Here is a 17,522-nt window from a genome sequence, read left to right as displayed (position 1 = left end):
TCACTTTCATCAGGTTTAAACATTTTGTATGCAAAGTTTCCAAAAAGATTGTTTTCAGGAATATATATTTTTTTATGATATTCATTTATCATACAGAACTAAGAGATGTGAATAATCTCAACATACTGCATGAGTGTCTGTCCACAATTGAGGAGTAGATGGTGAGCAACTTCCTCCAACTCGGCTAAGACTGAAGAACCATATGGGGTCCCTAAATGGAAATGTACCTCCTAACCTGAGAAATCTTGGTGTTATTTTCGATCAGTGTATGCACCTGGACAAATATGTAGTCTCTGACCCACAGTTGCAACTGGTCCAAAATGCTGCTACCAGGCTGCTCACCAGGTCAAAGAAGTCTTCCCATCACCCCCATCCTTGCCTCCCTACACTGGCTCCCAGTGCACTTCAGGATCCAGTTCAAGGTCCTGGTGTTCACCTACAGAGCCTTCCATGGTCAAGCCCCCGCCTATATCTGTGACCTCATCCATCTATACTCGTCCAGCCGGTCCCTGAGGTCGTCCGACCAGGGGCTCCTGGCGGTGCCTCGGACCAAGCTAAAGACTAAGGGTGACCGAGCTTTTGGTGCAGTGGCCCTTAGGCTCTGGAATGCACTTCCCCAGGATTGAGAGCCTTGACATCTGAGAACCTTTTTAAGAGACAGTTGAAGACTCATCTTTTCAGGCAGGCATTTGGTCGTCTGTAGCTCAACTGCTGATTTTGTCTTTGTTGTTGTGGTTTTTATGTTGTAGTAGGAGCTGCCTGTATTTCTGTGTGATTTGTATTTTTATTATTATTTATCTCCACTGTGAAGCACTCTGTGCGCTATAGAAAGCAAGTTTTACTTACTTTACATACTTGTATTTCTGTATGGTTGTTTTTTTTTACCACAGAACTGAGGAAACCCACACACCTGTACTATGATTTCATGTATCTTTAATCAATCATTATTTTCACCAAACAAGCTTGAGTTTAAAGTGAACAGTCAGGGAAAGCCATTGAGTAATAATAACATTGCACCATGTCCCAATATCCCTAATACAATAAAATACAAATATCAAGCATAAGAGAATTAGCTTACATGATCCTTGTTCCTTTCTTAAATTAGTTCAAAAATATGTCTGCCCACTTTAAACAAGTTTGGTAAACAAAAGCAACTCAGCAGCAAATCATCTTGGTATACAGTGATCTTCGCAGTATCGGCGAACATTTCCTGAGGCAGAAATGTACATTGTCACACTTAGAGTAAATGATAATGATAACATTTATACAGTTTTATAAGATCACAATAATCACCCCAAAGAGTACCCTCTGAGTACACTGTAAACAGATTTAGTAATTGCCATAAGAGTATCGATGAGGAGTATAGTGTGAAGTATAGCCAGACTCTTTGGAAGAGGCTGGCAGCATCAACAGGCCTGACAGAGGGTCTGTCTTGCAACGGGCCATGGCTTGCTTGTAGTTGATCTTCTCATTTGTGAGCGGGTCGATGATCTCCTTGGCGTAGGTTGTGTCTGCCTGAAGCTCTCTCATTATGGTGCTGTCGATCATTTTGGCTCCAATGGCTTCAATTATGCTCACACGGCCATTGGTGTTTGGGTTCACCAGTCCACCTGTCAGGTGCTGTGCCTCCAGGTAACGCATAGCGGTCTCTTTGGGCATCCAGCCTTTCTGGGCAGCTTCTCCCACCGACAAACGTTCCCTGGTCATTGGATCCTCCACACCGACGAAGGCTTTCTGGGCATTGAGTAGCCTCTGCAGTTGGCTGGACTCGATGAGGCCCCTGTCTGCCGCCTTGTGGACGGTGCATCTTTCTCTGGTACTGATGTCAATGACGCCGCCTGTTGCAGCCTGTGCTTCCAGTAGCCGCTGGGCAGTGGTGGAATCTATCAGCCTGCGCATAGCGGCCTGGCGTATTGGGTAGCAGGTGCTGGTGTTTGTATCTATAATACCAGCAATAGGATATAGATCCTCAGTGACAGGTTTTGGAAGAGATGAATTTAGAGTAGATGTGGACTTCGGGGTGATGGAGTTGAACTTTGGCTGTTTTTCTTTCTCACCCGCCACCAGCAGGGCAAATTCTGAAATGGGCATTTTCCCATCCTTGTATTTCTGCAGCTCATATTGGGTCAGTTTGCCGGTCCTCAGGGCATCTTTGATGGAGTACTGCTTGCCACTCTTGCGGTCCTGAAGCACTGTGGTCTCCCCGTCGGGTCCCATAGAAGTTATTTCTTCCCAATCACATTCCAGTTCCTGCAGGTGGATGTACTGGGTGCGGTCAATCAGGCCCTGTAGGTAGGCATCATACGGGGACATGTCCTTGCCTGTGTCAGGATCCAAGATGGAGATTTTAGTTGAAATGTTGGTCTCCCTTGTCCGAGTTTCAGCATTGTCCTCCTTCTCTAGACTGGTCTTAAGTTCCTTGATGATTTTGTCTCTTGAGTGGATCCTGTCTTTCTCCTCTAGGATGTTATTCTCCAGACGATGCACGTCAGATTCCATCTTGAGGCTCTTTTGCCTGTTTATGTGGCTTCTGTCACTCATGAGTTTAGTCTGCTGTTGGAACGATACGCTGATGTCTTGTCTGTCAGCCTCCAATGTCCTCAGCTCTCGGCTGAGGTCTTCCTTCTCCCTCTGCAAGGCGTCCCTGTTCAGAACGAGGGTGGTCTCCTCCCGTGAAGTGTTTGACTTGGTGCTCTGCAGGAAGTTGAGTTTTTCGGAACAGCGCCGAATTTGGTCGCTCAGGTCCTGCCTGGCGTATTTCTCCTGGCTTACCTGGTCCCTCAGACGATCCCTTTCCGCCTCCACAGCCTGGTCCTTCTCAACCCGAACCACCTCTTTGTACACCGTCTTCTCAGTCGACTTCTCTCGCTGAAGGACGTCGATCTTGAAGTTAAGGTTCCTGATATCTCTCTGAAGACGGAGGATGTCGTTGGTTTCTTTATCCATGTTTGAGCGAAGGCCGCTGGTCACTCTCTCCAGTTTTGGGTCTCTCTCAACCTTTAGGATCTCCTCTATGATGATACTCTCCTCAACAGGAGGTGGGGTATTCTCCAACTCGTTGATACGCAATTTGATTTGTTTCAGCTCAGACTCAACTTGGGTCCTCTTTTCATACTCATCACTCTGCCTCAAGATCCTCTTTTTGTCCTCCAGCAATGATTTTATCTGCTGCACCTCAAGCTCTACCTGCCGGCGAGACTTTACTTGCTCATCCAGACTTCTGCCAAGTTTATCGTGCTCAAGCAACTGCCGGGGGTCCTTCTGTAGGCGCACCATCTCCTGCACCACCACCTTCTCCGCAGGCTTCTGTCTCTCCAGAACGATGTACTTGTTTTGCAAATCGAACACTATCTCTTCAGTTGTGCGGCGCAGTTGCGCCTCTTCACGAAGCTGCTTTCTGAGGCGGTCGGCCTCTTTCTCCAAGAGTGGGTCATCCTCATACTTGACAATCTCTCTGGTCACGAGCTTCGTCTCCACCTTGCACTTCTCCGCTTTCCATTCGTCCCTCTCTTTCCTGCGCAGTCTCACCTGGTCCAGAACGGTGTTGTAAGTGCTCTGCAAATGGTTCACCTGAGCATTAAGCCTCTGAATCTCTCTCTCGTTCTCAGGGCTTCTCTCCTCTTTTACGACCTCCTGGATGACTTCCTTCAGCTGCACCCTGGGCTTCTGGGAACGGAGGACATCCAGATCAGCTGCGACAAGAGCCCTTGTCTTCTCCAGGTCGCTATGCTGCCTGCTGGAGTCTTGCAGATCCTTCCGCAGACGCATTATTTCCACCTCTGTGGCTGGGTCTATCCTGTAGATCTCATTAACGATTTCTTTGATCTCCACTTTTGGCTTCCAATGCTGCGCCTCCTGATAGCGACTTTGGAAGTCCAACAGGTCTTGGGCAAGACTGTTGTTTTCAATCCTTTCCTCCTCTATTGCTGAGCGAATCCTCTTGGATTCGTTGATGAGCTCAGGGTCTTGCTCAATCTGCTTCACCTCTCTGGTGACGATCTTTGGCTGTATATTTGGAATGATTCTCTCCAGTGCATTGATCTGGCTCCTTGTCTGGAAGATCTCATCATTAATAGTCTTACTTTTATTGCCCTCGTCTGCGATTTCTATCCCAAATGTTCGGACTGCTTTGAGCATCTCTGGATCCTTCATCACTTTCACAACCTCCTTTTTCACAACCTTTTCCTTGATGTTTGGCCTCTTCGCCTGAAGAATAGTGACCTCTGTCTTCATATGAACAGTTTCTCCATCTCTTACACGAACTTCATCCTTCATCTTGCTTATCTCATCTCTAAGCTTGGCCCCTTCCACATCCAATTGAGGATCTCTCTCAAACCGAGTCACCTCTCTTGTTACTAGTTTGGGTATGCTGCTTTTGAGGTTTTCTTCTAGGGTGGCGATTTTGTTGTTGACCACGTCAATCTCGCCCTTAGCGCTGCTGCTCTTCAGAGCCTCTTGGTGGATCTTGTTTTGCAGGTCCTCCAGGTTACTTTCTAGCTGAGGGTCTCGGTAATACTGCACCACCTCCTTCTCCTCAACACGCTCCACCCCTCTGCGACTCTTCAGAGAAAGCATCCTGCTCTTGAATATCTTTAGCTCGTTCTCAGCATGGGTGCGCCTATCAGTTTCCTCGCTCAGCTCTTTCTGCAGGGCATCTAATTCGTCTGTGCTCTTTTGCAGGCTTTCGAGCTGCATCTGTTGCTGTGCTACCAGTTGGACCTTCTCCTCATTCTGCAGAAAATAGAAAAATATGCATTTTTTAAGATTATTTTTAGAGCTTCACCAATGACAATCAAAAGTGTGCAGCTAAATGCCTTACCTGAGCAATAAGGATTTTAGCTAAGCCCATTTGATTAAGGCGCTGGTTGTTCTCAGCTTCTGTCTCAGCATAGCGGTTCACCAAAGCCTTTTCCTATAAGATAGACATAAGAACAGAGGTCCTTCTGATCACAGTACATCATAGTAGTCTTTATTTAATCTTTAAAAACACAGTGTTGCCAATCCAGCAATTAATTCCCAACTTTGTCTTACCTGTTTCTGCACAGCATCGGCAAGAGTAGAGGAGTGAGGCCCATTGGCATCTGTTGCTCCCACATCATCAAGGGTGCTGTTGTATTTTTCAGCTTTGATCTCATATTCCTGCACAAGTCATTGAAAAGAGGGGACTAAAATCAATATATATTATGTATATCTACAGTGATAAATGCGCCAGAAGTGCACACTGATGTAAACGAGCAGCGGCACACACACAAGACTACCAAATACAACTACAGGTGGTGTATGTGTGAGAATGGATAATCAAAAGAGTCTTACATTGAGCACATTCTGCAAGTCCTGAGACAGGTCAGCCACCCGCTCCACACTGTCTCCCTTCCTCTTCAGTTCATCCATCACCCTCTGCGATTAGATTACAGGTTAGCAATACATGAATCTAATACTTACGAATGAAATGTGCAACTACAGGACATCTAAAGAACATCAACCATTTTAGAATGATAAAGCAACGGACCTCCTGGGAGCTCTGCTTGGAGTTGACCTGTGACAGGTCATCAGTCGGACTGATCTGGTTGATGGGCAGATTGTCCAGGAAGGAATTCAGGGATTTGCTTGTGCTTTGGAATTCCTGGTTCTTGATAGCAGCCTCTTGCAAGAGGTTTTCTCTTAGAACACAAAACAAAAACAACAAATGTATGACCACATAAAGAATAATGATCAAAATGTTGAGAAGAGAATATGGCTATATACTGTACTGTACGTTTGCACATCTAGCCAATGTGGATAAGAGGTAAATCATGATGCGTCTGCGTCCTCACCTCTCCTTCAGCTGGTTGTCGACGTTAGCGTAGCGCTGCTGCAGCTGTTTGACCTGGGTTCCCTGGCGGCGGATGTCTGGACAGTACTCCTGGTAGCCCTGCTGCAGGGAGCTGCACAGCTGCTGCGTGGCCTCCAGGTCCTTCCCCAGTTTCTTCACCTCACCCTGGGAACCGGCCACCTCCGTACGGAGGCTCTGTGGAGGACATAGTGGAGGAGTGAAAATTCTGGTACGTGTGAGTTGAACGGCATGTGCCGCCAAGCTATTCATCTTTATACACCAATATAACCGCGTCAGGGTTCTTTTCAGTTACTTTACTGTCAGTCCAACATCAGTCTCCGCAGTGCCTAACATTCCTGACCTGGATTTCCTGGGTGCGGGTCTTAATGGTATCTGGAGCGTCAGGGATGGCACCATCCTCACTCAGCTTCTTCTCAAAACCGGACACAATGTCATCCACTTTCTTGATCTGGCCCTCCAGGTTCATGGATTCCTTTAGCCTAAAAAGAAGGGAGGGGTATGAATGGACTAACAGTTGTTGATGTTACTTAAAGCTACTGTGTACGCTCATGAGATCAGGATGGTCTCACGAGGCTAGTGCAGAACAAAAAAAAAAAGACAAAAACTAATTCTGAAACTAATAAAAACTAAACTAAAACTAAGCATTTTCAAAAAAGAAAAAGCAAATCCGCTTTAAAAACAAATTAAAACTAAACTGAAATTTATCATAAAAAATTTAAATGATATTAAAAGAAAAACTAATGAAAAAAGAAAAACTATTAAAACCTTGGTGTGTGTGTGTGTGTGTGTGTGTGTGTGTGTGTGTGTGTGTGTGTGTGTGTGTGTGTGTGTGTGTGTGTGTGTGTGCAGGGGTGTAGTGGAGGGTAAACTTACGTACCACCTCTTTAAAATGAGGCTGAGAGTTTACTCCCCTATTTTCTGATCAACTGTGTTAATCAATGAGGGAAAACAAGGTGGGTAAACTGGACAGTTTACCCCCCTGTCTTTACAATTACATTCCTGTGTGTGTGTGTGTGTTTGTGTGTAGTGTGTAAAAATATGTACTGTATGTATGTACAAAAGCTTACTTCCTGGTGTACAGGTCAGCCAGGGTAGTGATGCCGTCATGCTTGTTCTGGGCAGCGGTCAGTTTGAGCGGCAGGGCGGAGGAGGTCTTGTCAGCTTGCTCAGACAGGAGTGGTTCCAGCTCTGACTGGGCTGCAGCCTTCTGCTGCTCCAGAGCCTTTAGGACATCCGCTGCTTTCTAAAAACAGACACATCATCTGGATGATTAGCATTGCCTTATCATCGGGGACCGCGTAATCGCCGCAGCATTCAAAGGATCAGTCGGCTATCAAATAACAACAGACTTGCTGTCTTTGATCACTATGCATTGGATATTTCAATGGGATGATTCTAAGTATCTGTCTCTCTCTCTAACCCTCCTCCCTCCAACCTCTCTTTATCATCGGAGTGCGCCATTTACGAAAAGCGATTCTTATGTTGTGGTGGTGGATTTACACAGCGTATTATTTTATTATTATCTCATTGTACCTTGTTGCAACTGAGGAGGGAGGTATTAATGCTGCACAGCTGGGGATGAATGAAGCGGATAGCGTGAAGTGGCAAACGGATATAATAGGGGGCAAAGCACAATGTACTACAGGCGGATGAACGCATTGGCGGAAATGAGATAGCAAGCAATACTCAGTTCTCTCCCTCTCTCTCTCTCTCTCTCTCTCTCTCTCTCCCTCCCTCTCTCTCTCTCTCTCCCTCTCTCTCTCTCTCTCTCTCTCTCTCTCTCTCCCTCCTCACCTCCTGCTCCTTCAGCCTTTTTTCCAGGTCCCCGGCGGAGTCGGTGCGGTCCAACGGGGACCTCAGGCGGCTCAGCATGTCCTGCTCAGCCTGGGCCAGGCTTCCATCCAGCTCGTCCAGCTGACTGGCCAGGGCCACAGCCTTGGGGTTCTGAGGGGCTGCAGACACGGGGGCTACATTGTGGGGGGGGGGGGGGGGGCAGGACAATGTAAGAGAGTAAGAACATGATGGTGAAGGATAGAATCAGTTGTCAAAAGCCCTTTTCATACAGTGTAGCCTTCAAGTGGCAAGGTTGAGAAAAGAGAATCAGTTTCAACACTTTGTCCCGTTTTTGTCCAATTCCACACTTTGATGAGTAGATTATAGAAACAGAGAAGGATCGTTGTGATCGGTGTTTACCTGCTTGCTGAGGCCTGGATATCTCTGTGTTGTGGTTCTTCAGTGTAGCTTGAAGAGCTGCCCTCCTCTTCTTGATGTCTGCCAGCTCCCCGCCAAGCCTGTGTGTACAGACACACACACACACACACACACACACACACACACAACCTTAAGCAACACAACACTGAAAGAAGCACACACACACATTGATTCTGATTACATTATGCAGCCACACGTTAGATAATTTGTTCCCTTACAGGTCCACTTTGTCTATGGCCTCAGGGTCAGGTGGAGCGATCAGGAAGCAAACTCCTGGAAAAGTTTTGGTTGCCCCATCAGCGGTGACGACGTCCCAGTCCTGGTCTGAATTGGATTTCAGGGTGAACCTATTCCCTCGAGAGGTGTCACTCTGAGAGAACACAATGAACGGTTTCAAAATACACAATACCCGTTACCTGTCCAAAACAATGAATAAACTTGTGAATGAATAAGAATGAGATACAGAAATGTAAGGCTATTACAAAATAGTGTTTTTATTGGCCACTATAACTAAACATAACGTAATATTACATAGTTCAATGGGTATCTGTTTACTCTTTATGAGAGATCACATTTTTGTCATTCTTATCTAATCCTGTAGAGGGACTAGTGTCAAAATTGAAAGGTGAAAGGTCACGGCAAAGTCTACCTTGCCTGTGCTCCAGTCACAGAGGGACTCTACGGTGATGGGCCGGCTGGGGGCGACGCGACGCAGCTTGAGCGGGGCTATGGTGGTGCTCCTCTTCCTCAGGTCCGCCAGCGACAACTCGGCGCGCTGCACTGACCTCTCCTCCGCCTGGCAGAGACGGTGGGAAGAGGAGGGTCAGGGAGAGTGGGTGAGAGAGAGAGTGAGAGAAGGTAAAAAGGGTGAATTAGGGTCTCAGTTTATGATGGATGACAAGTGTACACAAGGAACGTGATTTACAGGGATTACGTTAATCCATGATGCTAAGGGCTAAACGTTACCTCAAGCTGCAGGAGTACTTCAGTGTTGCTCTTCTTGTTGAGGGTCTTGGGGTCAAGGCTGGAACTGAGTCTGGTCAGGGTCTCTGAGAGGGTCTCGGCATCTAGCTGGTACTGCAGAAGGACAGACACACAGACAGATAGATCAACCAACCACTTGGGACATGTACTCCTTGACTTTACCCTGTCTCTGAAATCAGGATTTCCTAAATGTTCTCCGAAGTGACGTTTACCTTTTTGAAATCCTCCAAGTTGTCCAGATGGGTTTCCTGGCAGATGCACAGGTTGAGGAATTTCTGCCACTCATTCCTGACATAATCTCTCTGATCCTGGAATGAATACACAGACATCAACATCACGATGTTGCCAACATAGTGGACCTATGCTATGGATGTATTGTATAATCTGGAAAAATAGGTTGATTGGAATCACATTAAAGTAGAGAGGTAGTCATGTAGGTAGAAAGCTGTTGATGTAGTTGCATAGGTAAGGCTATTGATGACGGGCCCGTACCATTATAGTGTCACTCGCAGGGTGCTTCAGATCGACGAGTCTGTCCGCGTCATCCTGGAGCTTGTTCACCTCGCTCTCGTGGGCCAGGAGGCTGTTGTTCTTGAAGTTCTCGTACTGCCGGCGGACGTCCGGAGGATCCGCCATGTGGTCGCTCCAGTCCTGCTTGATGATCTTGTCCTGCTCGTCCCCCAGGTAGGCCAGCTCCTTGGTGCTGCCCTGCATGTAGTCGTACAGGCTGCTCAGGTAGTGGCTCCGCCATTTTGAGTTGTCCTGTGGGGATTGGTTCAGAACGGCGTTAGGCTCATAGTAGCTATACAAACACCACAAGAGCTACATTCAGTACATTATTTGATTGTAAAAAAAATATTAAAAAAAATAAGAGTGATATGAATCCTTCTCAGAACTTACCAGAAGGTTGGTGTATTGTTTCTTGATGGAAGCATACTCCTCCTGAAAAAGTAGCATAAAATTAGCATTAGCATATCTATCTATATATGTTGTAAGTCCACATGAAAAGGCCAGAGAGATTAAAACAGACTCGCTCCGTGAATTTGGGTTGAGCTTGTTTTTACCTTGGTGCTGGTGGAGCCGGGGCTGAGCTGGGAGCTGTAGGCCTCGATCTCCTTGTGCAGGATGTTGTGGGAGGCGATCTGCTTCTTCACGTCCTCCATGGTGGGGCCGTACTCCTCTGTGTTCACCTCCCTCTGAGGAGCGCACGCAGACAGACTCCATTAGTAAAAGGTTCTCACTAGAGTCTTTACTCAGGGGAGGGGTAGAGTGAGGCACAGAGGTGGAGACGGTGGGTATTGTCGACCTGTAGTCACTGGACAACTGACCAGTGCGCCTGGTCTCCCAAGAGGCACAAGGGGGTCACCTACACTACACCTTACTAGATTCTTTATCACACATATTAGCTGTGTTTAGGCCACAAGTGCTAGCCTGTTGTAATAAAAGATTCAGGGGATAGGCTCACTTTAACTGAAGCAGCTTCACTCTGAGAGAGTGCCGCACACTGTCCTTGCTTGCAAAAATACTTTTAGGAACAATGTTTCGATCACATTAGACCTTCATCACCTTTGCAGATACAGTGCATCTGGAAAGTTCTCACACCCCTTCACTTTTTCCACATTATGTCATGTTACAGCCATGTTCCAAAATGGATTATTAAATTTAAAAGATTCTCAAAAATCTACACACAATACCCCATAATGACAATGTGGGAAAAATGTTTTTAGAAATGTTTCTGATTGATTTTGCTAGGCTGCTATCAGCTATCAGCTACACACACACTTATAATCTACAAAGGAACGGGAGGAAAACGTTGTTCATTTGGACAATAAGACAGGTGACGTGACTGCTTCCCTCCGCACACACAACTTTAATGTGCGTCATCAAGTCGCCTTTTTTAATGACCTTTTGAACGGCTCGAGATCTACCAGCATAGCCTCTGTGTTTGGGCACCCCTGCTGTAGGGAGATGACCACAGCCCTTAAACCCAGTTACCACCCCCCTTCCAGAGGGACATTATCAGACACCCTCATACCTGCTTGGCATGCAGTTGAAAAGAGAAACATCATAGCTGAGCTTCCCAGTGTGTAAAAAGCAGCCATAACCAGCGATAGCTGGACAAGTATCACACAGGATCACTCTATTACAGTGACAGTCCACTATGTAAATGAAGGCCAACTGAGACAGAAAGTCCTATGACCCAGGCAATGTGTGCCAAATTGGTAGAGTAGTATCGATAAGAGTATCAATAAGTATCGGTATCAATAAGTAATATCGGTGTCGATAACGGTATCGATAACTAACGATACCCATCCCTAATTGTAGCCCAGTCAGAGCCTGCATAAAAACTGCAGCTAACTCAATACTGGAACGATCAGTTAAATGATGGTCTCTATGTTTCAGGTTCATGGTAGACAGACCCCAAATAGGGCTGAATGTCCAAAATAGCATACTACCCCTTAAATAGTTAATCAACATTAAAGAATTGTGTCACGTTTCAGTCTATTATTGTAAAGGTGAGAAGGCCGATCATTCAGTGAATGACTTTTGCGGCGAAGAGTAATTATCTTCAGTTTGTCTTTGTCGTACCTGTTTCTGGTTGAGCACCGGAGCCCAGTCTATCCTGGGCTTTAGCTCCACGTCTTTGATTGGCTCGTAGACATCGCGGTAGAAGACGCAGTCTTTCAGCCAGCGCTCGTGGAGGTGGCTCACACTGCAGTGACCAGAGCCATGCGGCGTGGTTAGCATTAGCATTCACTCAGAGGGAATCAATAGCATGTATGAGGAAATTAATAAATTAATATATAATGCCGAATTTCTTTCCTCTGGGCCTGTTTGAAGTTGATTAGGAACCCAAACAATTACAGCGCAACATCAATTTAGATGGTGGCGATGATTCATGACCGACATTCAGAAGCATATCAAGGAATATACAGGTGCATCTCAGAAAATTAGAATATTGTGAAAAAGTCCATTGTTTTCCGTAATTTAATTCAAGCAGTGAAACTTTCATGTATTCTAGATCCATTACACAAAGTGAAATATTTTAAGCTTTTTTTGTTTTAATCTTTATGATTGTACAGTATGTTAAGTATGTTTATTTATACACTCAATACTTGGTGGGGGCTCCTTTTGCACAAATTACTGCATCAACATGGAGCGTGGCATGGAGGCGTGGCATGGAGGCAAACCAATATTTCACTACATGTGTAATGAATCTATAATATATGAAAGTTTCACATTTTGAATTAAATTACGGAAAATAATGAACTTTCCACAATATTCAAATTTCCTGAGATGCGCCTGTATATGACATCACTCACTCGCTCTCGATCTCGCCGCCCTGCGGGTGCTTGTATTTCTTGGCCTTGTCCACGTCCAGGAACAGGTCCTGCAGCAGCCCCTCGGCCTCGCCCAGTTTGTCCGACACCTCCTTCTGGTTCTGGAACGGCAGGTCCTTCTTGTCGTTCTCTGCATCCTGGTGGTAGGAGAGAACGGTAAGACAGGTGTGTGTGTGTGTGTGCGTGTGTGTGTGCGTGTGCGTGTGTGCGTGTGTGTGTGTGTGCGTGTGTGTGTGCGTGTGTGTGTGCGTGTGTGTGTGTGTGTGTGTTCTCACCACAGCCAGCAGCTCCTCTGCCCGTAGGACATCTTTCTCCACCTGGTCAGCATTCTTTTGCATCCGCGCCACCAGCAAGGCCAGGCTGTTGGCTTGGGACCTGGACAGAGGTCAAAGGTCAGGTTCACAAATCTGACACAGATCAAAAGACACACAGCACTCAAAGAACATAGCCAGGGGGAAGGATAAGGACATGGACAATTTGGTAACCTTTCATTTTAGCTTTTAGCTTTTTTAACACTTTTTTCACACTTAACCAGGTTAGTCCCATTGAGATCAATTATCTCTTTTACAAGGGAGACCTGGCCAAAATAACAGCATAAACAAGTTACAGACACAAACAACAATAAACAATGAGAAGGGGGAAAAAAATCCCATCACCTCACTACACTGAGAATGATAAAGACACGCCTGCCCTGTGTAGGGGTGCCACTCTTTACCCCCTACAGGCCCAACATCAAACTGGCAGCACCTTTTAAAATTGTCCCCTCGGAAAAGCGTCAAGATAGAAGATTCCAGAGATCACTTCCCCAGCCCCACCCTGAGAATTCCCAAAACACGTATCATTCCAGAAGCGCTGTCTGTCACTCCTCTGTGTAAATCTCTCGTTGTTCTCTGTCACCCGGGACCTGCTGGCAGTTTGAGTAGCGTCTCTACGGTGACAGAAGTATAAAGGAATTCCACGGACTGACTGCCCTGTTTGACTGACTCAAGCATCTTCAATGTGAAAACTGTCAAAGGCTCCTTTTCAACTGAATATATATTCATATATAGTTTATATAGCCTATGTTTATATGAACAAAATAAATACAACATATGTACATGAACTCACAAGGCAAGAAATGGGAAGATGTCAAAAATGTTCTCTCCATTTGGCCGTAGTGAAGCGTAATATTTTTCTCTTGCATACTGTATTTGATACACAATACTGTATTTGATACACCGTACTGTATTTGATACACTGTACTGTATTTGATACACCGTACTGTACCACACTAGGACAATGGCAGGTTCCCAGTGACCCATTTTACCAGGTCAAGTTGACTCACTCTTCTCACGCTTTCTCCACTTTTAGGTAGCATAAATATCTCAAGGCCTCTTTTTACGAGCACTCAAAATATCTTTTTAGTTTATGAGGAGTTTATGAGTTACACTTTCTTCACAAAAACCCAGAGACTTAGGTATTTACTTAAAGTGAAAGTGAATTTGGTCAGATAATTCTCACCCAAAAATTTAGTAAACATACGAGATGCCAAAAGAGAGGAGACATTTGTCACAGATGTCAAAGTCACAACGGAATGTGGAAGAACATGGGTAGATCTCTCTCTCGCCAGCCTGTCTCTCCCCAGCCTGTCTTAGCTCAGCTTGTCTCTCTCCAGCCTGTCTCTCCTCAGCCTGTCTCTCCTCAGCCTGTCTCTCCTCAGCCTGTCTCTCCCCAGCCTCTCCTCAGCCTGTCTCTCCCCAGCCTGTCTCTCTCCTCAGCCTGTCTCTCCTCAGCCTGTCTCTCCCCAGCCTGTCTCTCCCCAGCCTGTCTCTCCTCAGCCTGTCTCTCCCCAGCCTGTCTCTCCCCAGCCTGTCTCTCCCCAGCCTCTCCTCAGCCTGTCTCTCCCCAGCCTGTCTCTCTCCTCAGCCTGTCTCTCCTCAGCCTGTCTCTCCCCAGCCTGTCTCTCCCCAGCCTGTCTCTCCTCAGCCTGTCTCTCTTCAGCCTGTCTCTCCCCAGCCTGTCTCTCAGCTCAGCCTGTCTCAGCTCAGCCTGTCTCTCCCCAGCCTATCTCTCTCCTCAGCCTGTCTCTCAGCTCAGCCTGTCTCAGCTCAGCCTGTCTCTCCCCAGCCTATCTCTCTCCTCAGCCTGTCTCTCAGCTCAGCCTGTCTCTCCCCAGCCGGTCTCTCTGTGTGTGTGACTGAGGCTGTGTGGTGTTCTGCGGCAGAGACACTTGTGTTTCTTAGATGTGACAACAACAATGGCCTCCCTGTCCCGGCACACTAACCGGGAGGATCAGGTATGATCTGCTCTCACGACACACACACTCACACACACACACACACTCACACTCACTCACACATACACTCACACACTCACTCACACTCACACACAGCTGAACCAACAGAGCTTAGGAGGTCAGAATACCACACATGACATGATGATAGGGGGATTTTATGGACCAACGGTGTTCCACACAAACCCTCATCATCTGACACTGATCCCACCTGGGAGCGAACCGGTGGGAGGGGGGGGTGGCATCGCGACCCTGGGGGGGGTTAGGCCAGAAATGCCGATGGAGATAAGAAAGGCATCCAACCCTGTCATCAGGCCCAGCTGGTTGGTGTGGCTCCCAGACAGACAGGTTCCCCCATTGTGATTCACTGACAACGGCGACAAAGATAAGCTACACTATTCCTTTCAGGAACGATCTCTGTGTGCGTTCCCTATCTGTCGACCTAGTGGGGAATTCTCCTGGGTGGGGTGCAGAGGCAGGGCGTTGATTGCCGGAGGAGTTCAGAAGTGTGTCCCCTCTCTTTGAGTCCAGCGATGCTAATTATTGAGATATTTTATGCTAGTGTCCAACTCCTATGGGAACTAGCTTATGTGGTAGGTATATAGGTGATATTTGGATATTTTTTGGTGCTCATTATTTCACACTATGTGTGACCAATATGGAAAAAAACATGATGTAATCAACACATGCGTGCAGCACAATCCGTGATCCGTGGAGAGTGCCGTCATGTCACCTACAGTAGCTGCCCCTATGGACAGTACCTGCAGTGGCATGGTGACATTATGTACAGGTAACTCGTACCGGACGCCACCTCATCACAACATCATAATCTCTTCTCTGACAACTTTTCCAGGAGGCGAGAGAAAGCCTGAATCAGACATATTTTTCTGTAGTCATTACATACTGTAATATACATATTGTATTGTGTACTTCTCATTTGCACTGTCCTGTCTTTGCACTGTCCCATCTTGTCCCTGCACACTGTCCAATGTTGTCTCCATGTTAGGCACCATTGACCAAAACAAATTCCTAGTATGTTGTAAACTACATGGGAATAAATGTTTCTGATTCTGATAATCCCATCCATATTTAGGCAAGGATAGGCTTCTTTCCAGCACTGTGCTGTATATTCCACTTTGGAGTGTTGTGTTATACCATGACACCCAAAAATAAAACATAAACAAATACCAATCATTTTATCAGTAAGTATCAGGAAGTAGTCCCTTTAAATGCATCACTTGCGCCATGATGGGTGGGAGGGCCAACGCCCACAGGCCAGCCCTGAGAAACCACCCAGGCAGCACCTCCAGCCCGACCTGCCCTACCCTACCCTGCTCTGCCCAGACCAGCAGACCGGGGCGGGCCCTCGAGAGGGGTGAAACCAGGGGCCGTCCCTCCCTCCCTCCCTCGGCCATTCTGTCACCCTCTATCCCTCCCTCTGTCTGATTGATCTCTATTGATCGTAAAGGCCCTGTAGCCGCTGACGAGGGCCCCAAAGGTCCAGCATGTCCCCTGAGACTTGAATGCTGCTGGCCCTCTCCCTCACTGAAGTCTCGCTCACTCTTATAACTCTTCAGGGCCTATATGGTTTAAGAGCGCTGAGTACGAATCTATACGCCCGGCTAGTTCATATTCGTCTTACTTTCCTTGAAAGTCTTACTTCCGTCTTACTTCCGTGTCCCTTCACGACGGCGGATTTGATTGGACCTGAGGAGGATGAATGCAAATGGGTGGCCGGGTCCGGGTCTGTGCAGATGGGAAAGGGGATCTGGAGGCGGCCGCGTGGAGAGAATAAGGAACATCATTCTCAGCAGTTTGGCGGACCGTTATCACCGGTCGCTTCACTAAGACTGTTGAAGTGATGCTGGGATAATCACAGTCAAATTAGCGTTTTCAATGGATGACTACAGGCATTATCCCTCATCATCTTGTAATTTCGCCTCAGGGAGCAAAAAAGTAGGCTATCTACCTACCTATCTGGCCTTCCCTTTCTAGGAACCTTTCTAGGAATCTCCATTTGATTGACAGTTCCCAAATAACCAGATTAACTAACACACACGCACACACGCACACACACAACCACTTAGCCAACATCAGCGACAGCCCAAGGCTTCAGTAGAGCTATGTTCTAATACCGCACAGCACAACCAAGTTTACACAGCAGATCTGACCCCAAGACACATAACGACGCAGCGAAAGCCATGACCCACGATGACCCTTAAGGACTGGTCCTCTCCTATTCATCTAACAACTGAATAAACAGTCAGTGAACACTCCAGAGAATCCATAAACCGAGGGAGAATCCAGGGAAAAGGAGGCAGGAGAACACACAGGAAGCGTGACACAGTTCCAGCCCTGGGACGTGAGGGGAGAGAGAGAGGGAGAGGGAAGGAGGAGGAGGAGGAGGAGGCTTGACCGCGATAACTCCGCCGCTGTCAGAGCCTCAAGAAACACTCACTTGCTGATCTTGCCGGAGACCTTCAGGGTCCCGCCGTCCTTTTTCTTGAACATCCTGAGAGACGCGGTGTGAGCGTGGAAGCTTCCACAGACGTCTCAGGTCGCTTTCTTCCTCTCCCTCTGGCTCCCACTCGCTCCTTCTGTCTCTGGTTTCTCCCTCTCTCTCTCTCTCTCTCTCTCTCTCTCTCTCTCTCTCACACACACACCGGAGAGACACATACACTCACTCCCTCTCTTTAGTGTGTTAGCATGTTTCGCGCACGTCAGCGGTAGAAGTGGAGCTGGCTGTCCCGACCCCTCCCAGGTAGCAGGTGTGTCGACACTCAGACGTCTATCTAGTTCAGCAGGACTGGGCCGACCTGTTCCTGCGCTCCTCCTCCTCCTCCTCCTCCTCCCTCCCTCAGGCCAACCCTCCTTATTCATC

The 17,522-nt window shown here is 47.1% G+C and overlaps 1 protein-coding gene across 1 annotated transcript; it reads right to left on the bottom strand.

The window, feature by feature from the left end:
- Positions 1-1,329: 1,329 nt before the first annotated feature.
- Positions 1,330-17,152, bottom strand: evpla (envoplakin a; the record flags this gene model as incomplete). The annotated part of the gene is made up of 21 exons (XM_084441439.1): positions 1,330-4,731; positions 4,820-4,912; positions 5,032-5,139; positions 5,314-5,397; positions 5,510-5,660; positions 5,814-6,007; positions 6,174-6,312; positions 6,901-7,076; positions 7,628-7,800; positions 8,027-8,124; positions 8,263-8,414; positions 8,694-8,840; positions 9,011-9,121; positions 9,241-9,336; positions 9,521-9,790; positions 9,929-9,970; positions 10,093-10,224; positions 11,618-11,741; positions 12,352-12,506; positions 12,645-12,744; positions 17,100-17,152. 21 exons carry the CDS (start codon positions 17,150-17,152, stop codon positions 1,330-1,332), a joined length of 6,000 nt encoding a protein of 1,999 aa, XP_084297565.1.
- Positions 17,153-17,522: the final 370 nt, after the last annotated feature.

Source organism: Borostomias antarcticus (genome assembly GCF_949987555.1).
Source record: "Borostomias antarcticus genome assembly, chromosome: 7".
NCBI classification, from domain to species: Eukaryota; Metazoa; Chordata; class Actinopteri; order Stomiiformes; family Stomiidae; genus Borostomias; species Borostomias antarcticus.
The sequence above is the reverse complement of the archived record's forward strand: the minus strand, read 5'-3'. Positions and strand labels throughout refer to the sequence as shown.